This window comes from Panicum hallii, chromosome 9 (genome assembly GCF_002211085.1).
Source record: "Panicum hallii strain FIL2 chromosome 9, PHallii_v3.1, whole genome shotgun sequence".
Taxonomy (NCBI): Eukaryota; Viridiplantae; Streptophyta; class Magnoliopsida; order Poales; family Poaceae; genus Panicum; species Panicum hallii.
This window is the reverse complement of record NC_038050.1, coordinates 69,531,659-69,545,415: the sequence shown is the minus strand read 5'-3', so window position 1 is coordinate 69,545,415 and position 13,757 is coordinate 69,531,659. Positions and strand designations below refer to the sequence as shown.

The window sequence follows — 13,757 nt, the reverse complement described above, 5'->3', positions numbered from 1 at the left end:
TTTTAAAGAAGCTTGTACATCACTGGGCCTACTTACTGACAACAATGAATGGTATAATGCCTTTAATGAAGCTGCCAACTGGGCAACAACATCATAACTAAGATATCTATTTGTAACAACGCTTCTATTTTGCAATTTGAAGAATGAAAGAAAGTTCTATAATACAAATTGACGAAAAATGGTTGACGATATAGAAAATGCATTAGTTATTAAACATCACCCAATAAAATATTATCAACTGAAATAGAATTACAAGATTTATTACTTATAGAACTTGAGCAAACATTGAGTAAAAATGAAATAAGCATAAATAATTATAACTTACCTCAACGAACTACTCAATGCTCTATACGAAAAAAATAACCATTTGATAGAGGAGGAACTAACCTATGATACAGATTATCTAGAAGAGCAAACTAATAAAATGTATTTTCAATTAAATAAGGACCAAGAACATGATTTCCACGAGATAATAAATAGTATACTAAATAACAAACCAATTTTTTTCTTTTTATCTAGATTTTTGTGGAATACGATCATATCATATTTACGAGCACGAAGCAAGATAATACTAATAGTTGCATCATCAGGCGTAGCTTCATTATTACTTTCAAATGGATGAACAGCTCATTTGAGATTTAGAATTCCACTAGAAATCGATGAATTATTTTTGTGTGATATAAAAAAGGAACAAATTTAGCTGAGCTACTTATGCAAACTAATTAAATTATATGGGATGAAACCATAATGAAAAATCAGCAATGCTTTGAAGCACTAGATAGATCACTAAAAGATATAATTTCTGAGACAGACACTAAAGCATCCAATATGCCATTTGGAGAAAAAGTTATTATCTTAGGCGGAGATCCCAAGCAAATTCTTCCGATTATTGAAAATGCACCGAAAACACAAATTATAAATGCTTCAATATTTAAGTCATATCTATGGGATGATGTAAAGATATTAAAACTGCATAAGAACATGGGTTTACAAAGTGTGGAACCTAACAGCTTTAAATATGAAGAGTTAAATAGATTTAGCAATTGTATTCTAATATTGGATATGGCCAAACTGTAAATAATGATTCAAACAATGAAGATAAAGACGAAGATAGTTCTGTAGTTGAGATATCAAGAGATTTATTACTACAACCACAGAAAATAAAATAGAAAAATTAGTTAATTTTGTATTTCCAGATTTTAAAAAAAATACAACGATCCAGACTACCTCAAAGAAAGAGATATTCTATCAACTACAAACAATATAGTTGACCATATAAATGATTACAAAGTAGCCTTGGTACCAAATATAGAGAAAGAATATTTCAGTGCTGACTCAATATCGAATTGTATAGATACTTGTAATGATGCATATATATTATATCTTGTTGAATATTTAAATACATTGAATGCGAATAATTTTCCATCTCATAAATTGAAACTCAAGATTGGCACACCAGTAATGTTACTAAGAAATCTAAATCAAAGCTTACGACTCTGCATGGTACAAGGTTGATAATCACCAATTAGCACAAAATATTATTGAAGCTATCATAGTGACTGGTACACGTATAGGAGAAACAGCCTATACACCTAGAATAATTTTTTTCCAAATGCAGATACAAAGATACCTTGTTCTACTTTTGAACTGCAACCAAAAGGACTGAACTATGTGATACAAGTGCGTATATCAAGAATGTGGGAGCACACTGGTGCCAGTGAAAAAAATGGTATCAAGCATCTTGACCTTGTTCTCATTGATGAGAAGGTATTCATATTTCAGACTTGCAACTATTACAACAAAATTATTTTTAAAAAACTAATCTTTTTTTCTTCTTGCTGCAAAAGGATACCTCAATTTATGCTGAAATCCCACCAAATGCCATTTCCACTTGCAAACCTCATCTTCAAGAAGGCAAGATAGTATACATGGGCAAATTAACAGTGGAGAGAGCCAAGCAGTATTTTTAAGGTTGTTGAACATCCTTACATGATCAGATTGAATAAGTTTACAGTCATTATGGACGTAAATATTTATCCAGAGAACTTTCCAAGATATACATTTTCGCTGACTCCATTCAGTAATCTGACCCAATACTTGGGCAGCAAAGAATTTTTTTTGGTTCTATACTTTTCTCACAAATAAAATTAATTATTTTACACCATTCTTGTTCTAAATATCTGGATATCTAATTTAATTCTATCTTATAGATGTTATTGCAAAGATTGTTGCTGTTTCAAAAGCAGCAAATGTTTATTCTTCATCTGAAGATTTAATAACAAGAAGGACAATAAAGCTTCAAGACCTCAGATACTGGTTACTTTGGTATAATAGAAATAATTGGTTGTCTTTTTTGGTGAGAATTTGAAGTAATACTGAGTCACCTAGCAGCTAAATAATAAACAACTTAATAAACCCTTTGAACTCTCAGATTTCAACCTATTTGTCCTATTAAACTTAGCTTTATTAGAAAAGAGCAGCAACACTAGGTAGCCAATATATCAGCTCTTCACAACCTTTGAACTGAAGCTATTGTTTTTTCCAGCGGTATTTATGTACTATGAAAAATCTAAACCTCACCCCTTGCAATGCCGCAATAGTAAGGCTCCATAGAATACATTAGACTATTACTACACACTATAGTACAAAAAGTAATGATTTTCTTCTTTCTAAGCTCGCTATTATCATACCTATACTTCTCATACTTAATTAAAGTTTAATATTCAATAAGAATTAGGCAAAATAGTATATTTACCATCAATATGAACGCTTAAAGAGGGAGGTTTATTCTGAGACTATTGACTCTATCTTGATGCTTCCTTTCAATTAAGTACTGCAACTAGGAAGATAGAGCTTTGTGACAAATGCAGCATAATATAGTTTGATTTATGATACTTGTAAAAGAAATTCTTTGCAACATACTTAGCATAGACTATTCTTTTACTGTAGTGGAAATATTCTCGAACTATCACTTGGTGGTAAAAGAGCTTTAGAATTTGATGGAGATGAAGTACTACGAGTTGGACAACAAAATCATATCATAGCAATATTTGTTGGCACTTTAATGAAAGGATACAAAGAAGATTAGCAGTTTTTAAGTGGCACATCAGCTTATCGTTGGTATATCAATAAAAATGATATTCCTGAAATCAAAGCTTTCCAAAAAAAAGTACAATTTAGCAGTACAATTTATATACATATTTTACCAATTTCATACATATAAAATATCGCTAATCTAAATATCTTTTCTTGACTCCCTGAATGTAATCTTCCACCTATTGCTTAGCCAATTAAGAAGTTGCTCTTACAAAATGAGGATGAAATTCAGCAAAGTTTTGAATAGAAGACGCTACTACACTGAAAGACACAGATCTTTTCACTGAAAAGGTAAGTTGATTATGTACTTCTAGGTAGATATATTTGACTTATATTAATAAACTTATATCAAATTTTAGGATAAGAAATATGAATGCACTATTACAGTTATTGGAGTGAGAGAAAACAAGCCGTGGTGCTATATGGTTTGCACAATCGATTATCTTAATGTCAAGCTTGAAGATAATACATTTATATGCACCAAACAAGGATGCACAAATAGCAAATTTGATTGGAAATGAGTAACCAGATTTTCCCACTTAACATATTAGCAAAACTTCTTTATATAAACAATAGTATATGATACTGAATACAATATATTTCAGGTACAAGATACCATTCATAGCAACTGATGGAACACATACTCTTGAATTCATGGTTTTTGACAAACGAGGAACAAAACTCATTGGAAAAAAATGCAGAGATTCTCGAAAGCAGTATGACTTCGTGCAAACTCCTACTGAAGTGCTTGCTTATATAGGATATAAATTCACTTTTATAGTCAATATCTTATACAAAAGCATAGATGCACCTGAACCTTTATTTGAAGTTGTTGTCATCAAAGAAAAATTTGGAAAGGAGCTAATCCTTCCTAAGTCTCAATCATACCAAGTGTTATCAATTGCATCCACCTCAAGGACATTGGCAATGCATGAAAATTTATTACCACTGGTTCCTATAGGATCCAAGAAGAGTGAACATCAGGTACAAATCTAAAACATCCATATAATTGCTTACAGTTTTTTTCTAGCTGACCCAAGCTATCATATACTTAATTTTTCAATATCAATTCAAGTTTTGCAACCCATTGGAGAAACAGAAAACATGGATCTTGATGACGAAATCAACAACAACAAACAGGTATAAACATTTTAGATGTAAAAATTTGAAAATAAATTATAATTGGACGAATTATAAAAATCTTTACTTCAATAGAAATTATAGGACACTGATGGACACTAAAGTTCTACCAATACCTTGCTGCATATATTATTTCCAAGATATACTGGTCATGATCTAACCACTCTAAAAATTAGTATTTCTGTATGTACAACAACAACTCGAAGAAAACAATACAAGCGATTGTCCACTCTATCCAAGGTCAAAAAAGCAACGCTTGCAGTAAAAGAACATCTAGCAAAGTAATATTACATAACTTTTTTTATCTATGCACAAAAATTCTGGTTTCATATATGCTAACTTTTATGGCTCTTCGCATACTATTTTTAAATCTTCTTTTGCAGATATCCCTTTTGTTGTCTACCTATAAAAGATTTTGGAAAAGAATATGTCGCAGCTTTTGGAAAAGGTTATATCTTTTGTGTTGTATATATGCTACAGAAGTCGACTTCTACGTAGATTGTCTCCAAAGTTAGTATATACCTCTAAATTAGATAGAATGCTTTCCATTGTTATGTTTCATACATTGGTCAAGCAAACTACTAAACACTCTTGAAAATCACTTGTACACAAATAATTAGGAATCCAATTAGCTTTCTAAATTACTTATACATCTATTCAGACCTCTCATTTATTTTTATAATTCCACAACTAATAGACTTATGTCAAACAACATTTAAGCTTTTGCTGTAATTATTTGTAAATCTTAGAACTGTTACAGACATACGTAATTATAGATACATAGTCATCAACTAAACAAATACATTTAACATGAACCATGCACTTCCTTATGTATATTATATTGTTGTATTCATTTTATCTCTAAATGTTAATCTTACTAAGGCTGACATATCTGAAACTGGTCTTGCAAGGTGACGAGTGATGGATGTAGCTCTCACATCAACAAGTCGTGATAATCAATACAAAAGTCTGCATCGCAGACTTCTCTAGACGAAGCAATTCAGTTGTAGTATGTCTGCTTCTTTGCACTTGATTGTTACTCTCGGTAGGGGAGTTTGTCAGGAGGCATCAAGACTCCTTTTTCGTGGTACAAGCACCAGTATACCACCTATCACCTTGTGTTATTACAGCTGCCTGTTTGGTTTTTTGATGGGGGTAGCCGGATAGTTTTGCCCTACAACATGACGCTGTTTTTTTTAACCTATATGGATGCAGTTTGAAGTTTGGTTATATTTATGGACATTTGATACATTTCGTTAATTCTAACTCAAAATTGACTCCACTTAGCACATTGGCCCGAAAGAGACAGCTCCAGAAGCTCAAATGTTGGCCTTGAAAAAAAATCCATCCTAGATTACCTTGCATATTATTTACATATATTACATATACAAGAGTCAATAGAGCAAAAGAAAAATCACCACAGCTGGTTCTCTATACCCGCTCCGTCCCGTGTTTGGTAAACTGGAACGGAGCCGCTCCGTTTTTTATTTGGTTGCAGAGTGAACTGGAACGGAGCGGCTCCATCCAGTGTTTGGTTCAGGAGTCAAGTGAAGTAGCTGCCTTGTTTCTTTGAAGGAGAGAGATGGACGAGCGGACTGGGAAGCGCTCCGCTCGCGAGCGGCTTCGTCCGGTTGTTTTCGGAGAGCCTCCCCATCCCGGATCTGAGGGGAATATTCTCTAGGTGGAACGTCTTCGCTCCACTGGCTCGCGAACCAAACATCCCCAAAATGCAAATGGAACGGCTCCGTCTCACCTGGCTCTGGAACCAAACACTACCTTCACCGGTGACTCCTCCGCCGTCCGATCTGCCACGTCGCCCTCCGCTTCCCCCAATTATAACGGCCCCACCAGAGCCCGGCTTCCTCTTCCTTGAGGCTATCTCCAACCGTCGTTCTCTATATCCTTCATTTACATAATTCTCTACAAGATTCTCTCTTCTATATCTTATTTCTCTCCAACAACATTCTCTAAATCTCGTTCTATATATATTAAACCCTATATTAGAAACGTATTTTGTTCCAAATTTTTGTATGTACGTATTTATCATACCTCAAATACTATGGACATATTTTATTTTTATTTAATTCAGTATTTAAAATGTAAAGAAAAAATAGAGAAGAGGAGAGAGAATCTCTATATATATAGAAGTAACCTGTAGCATTCTCTATTTTAAAGGACCATTTAGAGAATACTGCCGGAGACTACAGACAACGGTTCAGAGGGCACCGTTGGAGACAGGTTGCCACCGCCGGGATTGCTTGGGTCGGTTGGTCGGGGCGGGCCGGCGGGGCAAGCGAATTTGCGGTTACACCGCCGATCTCGAAGCTTCGGTCCCTCGGAAACTGCCCCTGCTGCATCCGCCATGGCGAACAGCTTCTACGGCTCGAGGTTCGCCCTTTTGTGTTTGTTTCTCCCCCTCCTTGCTGGTTGATTAGTTTGTGCCGTGATGCTGATCCCCAATGTCCTAGTGGCCTATTTCCGATTTGGTTTCTCGCGGTGCTTGATGTGCCCTAATCTTTCTTAGGCGCTTCTTGTATGCACGATTGATGCCGTATGTTTTCAGTTTAGGTAGGTTGGGCTAGGTTTCAGACTTTCAGTCGATTGTCATCTTGTTGGCCATCAAAAAAGCTTCGCATTACAGTTGTAGTATTTGTACCCTAAGCATCTGGAGGGAGGAGAAATTGATGCTTCAATTACTTGGTGACAAGCATCGGTTCCGTGTTGTTCGCCCTAAATATTTGTGCCGTTGGTTCCAAAGTTTCCCCACATCAAGTGATTATCAGCGATGGCTCTCTGTTCTAATTTTTGCTCCTCTGGTTTACCTCTTGTACTTCTTAATTACGTTGGAGTTTGTATTTGAGCCCGTTTCTTGGAGTACAAGATTTCTCTGTCGATATTTTTGTTCCTACTGTGTACATTTATCTGAATGTCCGGTTCTGCTGGGAAGGGCTGACTGTCAGGCCTGCTGCATCATCAAGCTCCAGCGAGATTTCTCTCCAGATCGACCCAATCAATGCTGATTTGGATGATCATATCCTCGGACTTCGTGGACAAGTCCGCAAGCTAAGAGGAGTAAGTTATACTAGTTGAATTTTCCTATGAGTTATTTAATGAACTCTGTTTCAGAAGTTTATCCAATTTTATTCATTAAATGAAACCAATGTTATGTGACCATTTTAGCATGTACAGTATGATATACCTGTATTTTTGCCCCTGTACTTCTAGCTGGACATTGATTAAGTTCTAAATAAGCCATTGATTTTGTACCACAGGTTGCTCAGGAGATCCAATCAGAGGCCAAGTATCAAAATGATTTCATATCTCAGCTGGTGAGTAACTAATTTTAGTAATAGCGTGGGGGCAAATCATGAAGAGAACTCAATGGCTTTTTCATCAGAATTCAGCATTTGTAGTTAGCTGTTAGCACATATATTTGTTTGAAGGTTCCAATCACCTAGTTGTAGTAGTTGCCAGAGGTGGTGTTTAGTTGTGTTCGGGTTTTTTCCCAGTCGTTTGCAGTAGTGTTTTAGCAGGTCAGACCGGTTTCCATTTTTTGGAATCATGCAGGTGTTCAGTTTTTGGGCTCGGTTTTTCCTAAAAGCTGGGCCAATTCCTTTTTCTTCTAATAAATTTTGCACCAATGCTCTTGCTGCCCTTTGGGAGAAAAAAAAATCACCTAGCTGTAACAGAGATGTACAGATGGCTTGTCTTGTTAGTGATGTGTTTCATATTGATGATATGCTCCAATTATCTTGCGTGCATATTATAATTGGAATTTGATCATCACTGAGCCATATGTTCTTATTGTTATGTTTTCTCAAATGCATTTGGCCGTCTCTCTATAGTCAATTGAGTGGCCATGGTTGGCAAGTCCTTATATCATGCGTGACTGTCTGAAAGCCTCCATGGTCTGATTTGAGCCTACTTTTATTATTGACTATCTTGTCCAGGTTGTCCTTGTGCAGCCATATTATGTTAAAATTCCACAGAATAGTTGTTTCTAAAAACAAAGGGGATAACTGGAATTATATGTTTTAGTGTCATGCATTTGAACTACAAGCTTTAAGTGCTTGCTATTTTGTCATTTCCTTTAGATGTAAAGACATCTAAAAGATAATGACCTGCTCTGGATCTAGATTATTGTTCAGTTCCGCAGGTGTTGAGTAGTTGATTTAGCATTACTTCATTTCAAGTAAATTGATACGTTGGAACGAAGAATGATAAAGATTATTTAGTAAAGTAAATTAGAATGTAACCACTCATTCTAGCTTAGCAGGGTGCATCATTCATAAATGTAACTTTCTGTTTTGTTCTGGGTTTTTTCATGTCATTTTTTCTATAAAATATTTCCTAAAGAACCACAAACTGCATTTCTGTTATCTGTCATATTCCTTATGTTTGTTGAGAGCATGTGAGTGATCATCAACAATGTAATGTGTGTCTTTTGGTTCTGGAAACATGGAATATGCCTCCATGATAGTGCCTCATTTACATCTATTTCTTGTTGCAGCAAATGACTCTGACAAAGGCCCAGGCAGGGGTCAAGAACAACATGAGGAGAATGAACAAGGGCATCATACAGAACGGTTCAAACCATCTTGTTCATGTGGTCCTGTTTGCCCTTGGCTGCTTCTTTCTAGTGTACCTTGTGTCCAAATTCTCCCGGAGATGAAATACCAGCTATTTGTTTCGGGAGAGGAAAGGGGAAGAAATACTGTAACTGGGTCAATTTCAGCCATAGTGATATGGCACCACATGTCGGTATTGATTGACACGGCATTTGTTCTTCTGTATGTTGTACATACATTTGGGGTTATGTTGATATGCCAACTTGGGTGCTGTTTCATGTTTGCTGGAGGCAGTCTCATATATCTGAATTTGTGCAGACGTCTGTATTAGATAAAGTACCTTTTTTTCCTGCTTCTTCGTGGAAGTTAGGTTTCACATCGTGCTTAAGTTTTGTTTGGACAGACAGGACATTCTTGTAATAACCGTGCACGTTTGTCCATCTTTAGCTACCTCAACAAAGTCAAGAAAAAAGTTCACATCTAATTAGCTACTGACTCTGACTGTAGCTGTCCGGGTCCAGGCGCACTGTTTATACACCGTAAAATGCTGTAGCATCAGCCACTGTAGCGCTCGATCACAAGTCGGGTGAAGTGGTAACTGTTGCCGCTTGTCGTCTACAGGTAAGAATTTTGGTACGATGCCGTTGTGCTCTTTCCATCTGTATCTTTGTTCACAGCTGAAGCCATATACCATCATTTATCCAGAGGACAAAAAAGAGCTGTATTTAGGTATTTCAGAACCTTGTGTTGGCTTTGGCTAGTACTCCAAACAATGTAGGCTTGGACAAGAGCTGTATTGATCTTTCTTTGATACAATCGTAGTACTTAGTTTTGTCTCTGCTCTGCCTTACAAATGAATTAATGTGGTGCAAAATGTTTACAAATATATACTACTCAGGTAATGAAAAATTGTTTCTATACCTGCATATATATGCGTGCACAACCCTAAACAGAACAGAAATCCACCTCAAGGAGCAGCTAACTCCAGGTCTTCAGTCTTCTTAGCCAACTGCTGCTCGTTCTTCTGAGCTTCCACCTTCTTCAGCGCCTTCTCCCCGTACAGGTAGGAGGCGAAGCCCCAAAGGGTGAGCACGAGCGCAATGCCCTTGGGCCCATCGAATTTCTCGTGGAGGAAGATGACGCCGAGGATCTCCGAGAGCGGCAGGAGGACGGCGATCATGATGCCGGCGAGGAGCGACGAGGCGCAGGTGATGAGCCCCATGATCCCCAGGTTGAGCAGCTGCCATGACACGGCGTCCCAGATGAGCACCAGGTAGTAGTTGGTCTTGCCGAGCCCGAACGTGGCGGCCTCACTCGGCAACGCCTGGAAGTCGCTCTTGATGGCCATGCCCAGCAGGCACACCACCGTACCGGCGGCGCCCATCACGGCCTGCATCTGCATCACGGTCACGTAGGGGGGGGGCACTCTCGCGGCAGGTCCCGTGCGTCGGCCGTACCGCACCATGGCGACCTCGACGAGCGGCAGCACAAGCCCGGCCAGCGCTGCCGCGGCGATGGTTTCGCAGAACCCTGTCCAATACGTCTTCGATGACTCGCCCGCATGCCTCCCGGAGCCGGGACCGACCCCGAGCACCGCCGGGCCGATGGTGAGCAGCACGACGGCGTTGGCCGAGAAGGGCGTGAACCGGAGCCCAACGATGAGGAACGCGAACACCGCGGTGAAGGCGACCTGGGTGGCGAGCAGCAGCGCCGACGTGGACAGCGGCAGCGCCTGCGAGCCCAGCGCGTAGACGAAGCAGGAGATGGCGTAGAACGCCCCAAGGACCGCCGCCGCGCCGGCGAGGCGCGGCGGGAGGATCAGGTTCGCTACGCCCTTGCTGCGGCTGCGGAACAGAGAGACGCAGATGGGCACGAGGAGAAGGGGCCAGCCGGAGATCTGCAGCATGGCGGACAGAAACAGGCGCTGTCCCCCGTGGGCGAAGTAGACGCGGAGGAGGAGCGGGCCGCCGGCGCCGACGAGGACGAGGCAGGCGCTGAAAATGACCAAGAGCGACGGCCGGCTGCGCACCGGAGCCGGCGGGGCTGCAGTGGCGCGTGCTGGAGACATGCTCGCAGCCTTGCTGCTGGGTTCTTGCATGGCTGGACTTGCGCTAGCCGTAATGGACGCCATGGGCAGCAAGTTCTGAACTCTGATGATATGCTTGCCTCTTGCAGCCTTGTACAGTTGTTGGCAGAACAGGAGTCTTGGAGGCTCGATCTACTTGTTGGATGCTTCTGCTTGTACTTGGCTTGATGTGCATGACAGGCTAGTGGGGTTTATATAGAGAGAGGCTGGTCGGGAATGATTTTCTCGGAGAAAATCAATCAAGTCACTACGCAGTTGGTGAGTCAACACAAGAGGCATGGAACGGGAAGAGAAGCACACGCATGGGAACGGTTAAGTAATGAGCAGTTACCTTGTGACAGACCTAATGGTTCACATGCTGCGCGTGCTTATAACCATAAGTTTCGAATTCGACATACAAAAATGCAATTCAAACATGAACTGGAATCAGATCTGTGATGCAGAAACCAGACAAAACCACCATGTTACGACTGTCTCTGTCTGCGGATATTTGAGTGCAAATCTCAACAGCTAATTTAATTACTTCAGGCCTTTTCTTTTTGACAATCGTGGAGCACAGAAGATGCAAATTTGATCATTCTCTGAGATTTTTCGTTGCATGGGTCTAATTAGGTTTTACTACTATATCTTATTATGTTAGCCGCCAGCTCGATCATTTCAACATACCATGTCCTTTCCATGTCCTGACCGAGTAAAGCATACTACTTCGAGGTGGACCACAGAGACAGGGATGAGAGAGCAGCATGAGCAGATCGGTCAGCACGCGTTCCTTGGCTTTGGACTTGCGCTCCGCTTGACCCGTGCGTAGCAATCATCCATGTCCAATTGTTCATAACCAACCACCCTCCCCACAGGACTAGGGGATTAGCTAGCTGACGTGTAATGGTAATGGGTCTACCGCACCAGTCTACGTCGGCTCTACTAGGTAGCTAGCAGTACCCAATAAGCTAGCTAGTATGAGACTAGCTCTAGCTGTGACTGTCAAATATTCAGTCAGCACATCGCCATTCTTTCACATGCGTCTACACATAGACACGATGCCGAGCCGAGGTGCCTCCTTCGAAGGTGCAGGCTGCAAAGACCGGGCAATCAGCGCATATGTAAGCTTTGCTGCATGTCCCTGTTTTATTGACCTGTGTTGTGTTTCTCTGTTCAACGAAATCAAATGTTTGATCGGTTCCATTCTTCTGTACGTACTAGTTAATTTCTTTCAGCTTGAGAGATTCATTTACAAATTAAAATACCGGTGCCTTGTGATATTAATTTCAGGTATCCAAACGCTGTATATATCTGTAATATTCTGGACTGTGTATATGATCATATTGAACCTATATAGGCAGGTGCAGATTATCACCAATGTTGACAGCATGCAGGTATTATCTATCAGTATTGCTGGCTGAAAGTGCAGAAAAAGATGGTCGGAATAGGCTATCTAGGAGTTAAGGTTATCTGTTCTATCATGTGCGAAGCTTTAATTTGGATTCACCGCCCGGCGATTTTCCCTGCAGCTACCGTGAGAAAAGAGCCGCCTTTTCGCTTTCCATCGGTATGCGTTGGTTGAACTCACAACCATATGCTGATGCAGATGCTGGAAACACACATTCACCTACTGAGACAAAACCGACTGGACTCGATCATGCCGCCCGACTTTGATTAATTTGTCTGAACATTCACTCGCGAGAGGGTCGTCGGATGAAAGCTAATGTGTAGTGGTAGTCAGTAAGATCGATCATACGATCTAGCTCTTCCCTTTTCCTTGGGATGGTAGGTAGGTAAGAGCACGCATTTCACTTCATTCCAGAAAAGGACAGGTGAGTATGATGCTGCAGACTTTCACTGAAGGTGAATATCAGGAAGTTTATTTCGAGCTGCAGACTTACAGCTCTGCCAAGACCGGCCGTTCGCCTAGTAGGTGAACAGTTCGTCGCATGATCGAGTAGCAGGGGCATATATATTTAGGCATGATTTATATTTTATCCGATGGATTTTCAAAGGTCAACGTTCAATCGTCGCATTCACCAACTAGTAGCTAGGCCGGCTGCGCCAAAACTTCTTTCACACAAGTTGTGTCAGAAACTTCGAGGCACGCCGACGTTCAGAGTAGTTAGTGAAATACTAAGAGCACGTTCAACTGGGAAAGGATATATTTCCGCGTTGAAACTCGAAACTATGTGGTGCGCGCAGGTCATGCTCACGCACAACTTACCGAGAGCTCTGTAGCCAGAGGCAGCGGAGGTTCACTGTGCCCTCTACTTCTCTATTCCTTTGCGGTCTAGAAATTTTGAAATACATATAGCTATTTCAAAAACACACAAGTACTAAAGTATTGTTCGAAAGAAACAAGTACTAAATTTTCGTAGACAAATTTGAGGCCCACGGTTAGAGATGCAAGTGGCAACATTAATATAGGTCATAGTGGGTCAGTTAGACTCGCGATCGTCAAAATCAAAGACAAGCTTCCACCATCACATTCACAATTTCACATTATCAACCAGTTTAAATCACGAGATTTTAGGCATACAAATATCTATGAGGCGTGAAGGAATATGTTATCACACATTTAGCAATCATCTATTTTAATAATTTCCCAACTATGCTATAAGCATGCATCTAAGGTCCTTTTATCACTAAGAGTGGTAAAGGGTATCGGGCTCAAAGGTCATCATTTTCCATGTATTTTTAAGTTAACCATGATTAAGAACTAAATTCGGTTTCTGAAGGGATCATTAGAGCCATGATCCATTACCCCTAGTCACCACACCACACAGGCCCATGGTGAGGCTGTGCATATTAGGGCCATGGCAACATCCAATTTAGTCACTTCGTGACCAAATGATAAATATTATTTTTCTTTCAAAAAAAATCGT

The 13,757-nt window shown here is 40.0% G+C and overlaps 2 protein-coding genes across 2 annotated transcripts; one reads left to right on the top strand and one right to left on the bottom strand.

Moving 5' to 3' along the window:
• Positions 1-6,483: 6,483 nt before the first annotated feature.
• On the top strand, positions 6,484-9,244 carry LOC112876443 (bet1-like protein At1g29060). The gene is made up of 4 exons (XM_025940564.1): positions 6,484-6,624; positions 7,179-7,308; positions 7,509-7,565; positions 8,747-9,244. The coding sequence occupies exons 1-4, from the start codon at positions 6,599-6,601 to the stop codon at positions 8,906-8,908; spliced, it is 375 nt and encodes a 124-aa protein (XP_025796349.1). The 5' UTR covers positions 6,484-6,598; the 3' UTR covers positions 8,909-9,244.
• A 335-nt stretch (positions 9,245-9,579) lies between these two features.
• Positions 9,580-11,040, bottom strand: LOC112876925 (purine permease 3-like). Its single transcript, XM_025941105.1, has one exon. The coding sequence runs from the start codon at positions 10,933-10,935 to the stop codon at positions 9,772-9,774; it is 1,164 nt and encodes a 387-aa protein (XP_025796890.1). The 5' UTR covers positions 10,936-11,040; the 3' UTR covers positions 9,580-9,771.
• Between the last annotated feature and the right edge of the window lie 2,717 nt (positions 11,041-13,757).

Coding starts and splice junctions, on each gene's coding strand:
- LOC112876443 (XM_025940564.1), top strand. CDS start 6,599: ATGGCGAACAGCTTCTACGGCTCGAG. Junction 7,309..7,508: donor AAGTCCGCAAGCTAAGAGGA/GTAAGTTATACT, acceptor TTTGTACCACAG/GTTGCTCAGGAGATCCAATC. Junction 7,566..8,746: donor ATGATTTCATATCTCAGCTG/GTGAGTAACTAA, acceptor TTCTTGTTGCAG/CAAATGACTCTGACAAAGGC.
- LOC112876925 (XM_025941105.1), bottom strand. CDS start 10,935: ATGGCGTCCATTACGGCTAGCGCAAGTCCAGCCATGCAAGAACCCAGC.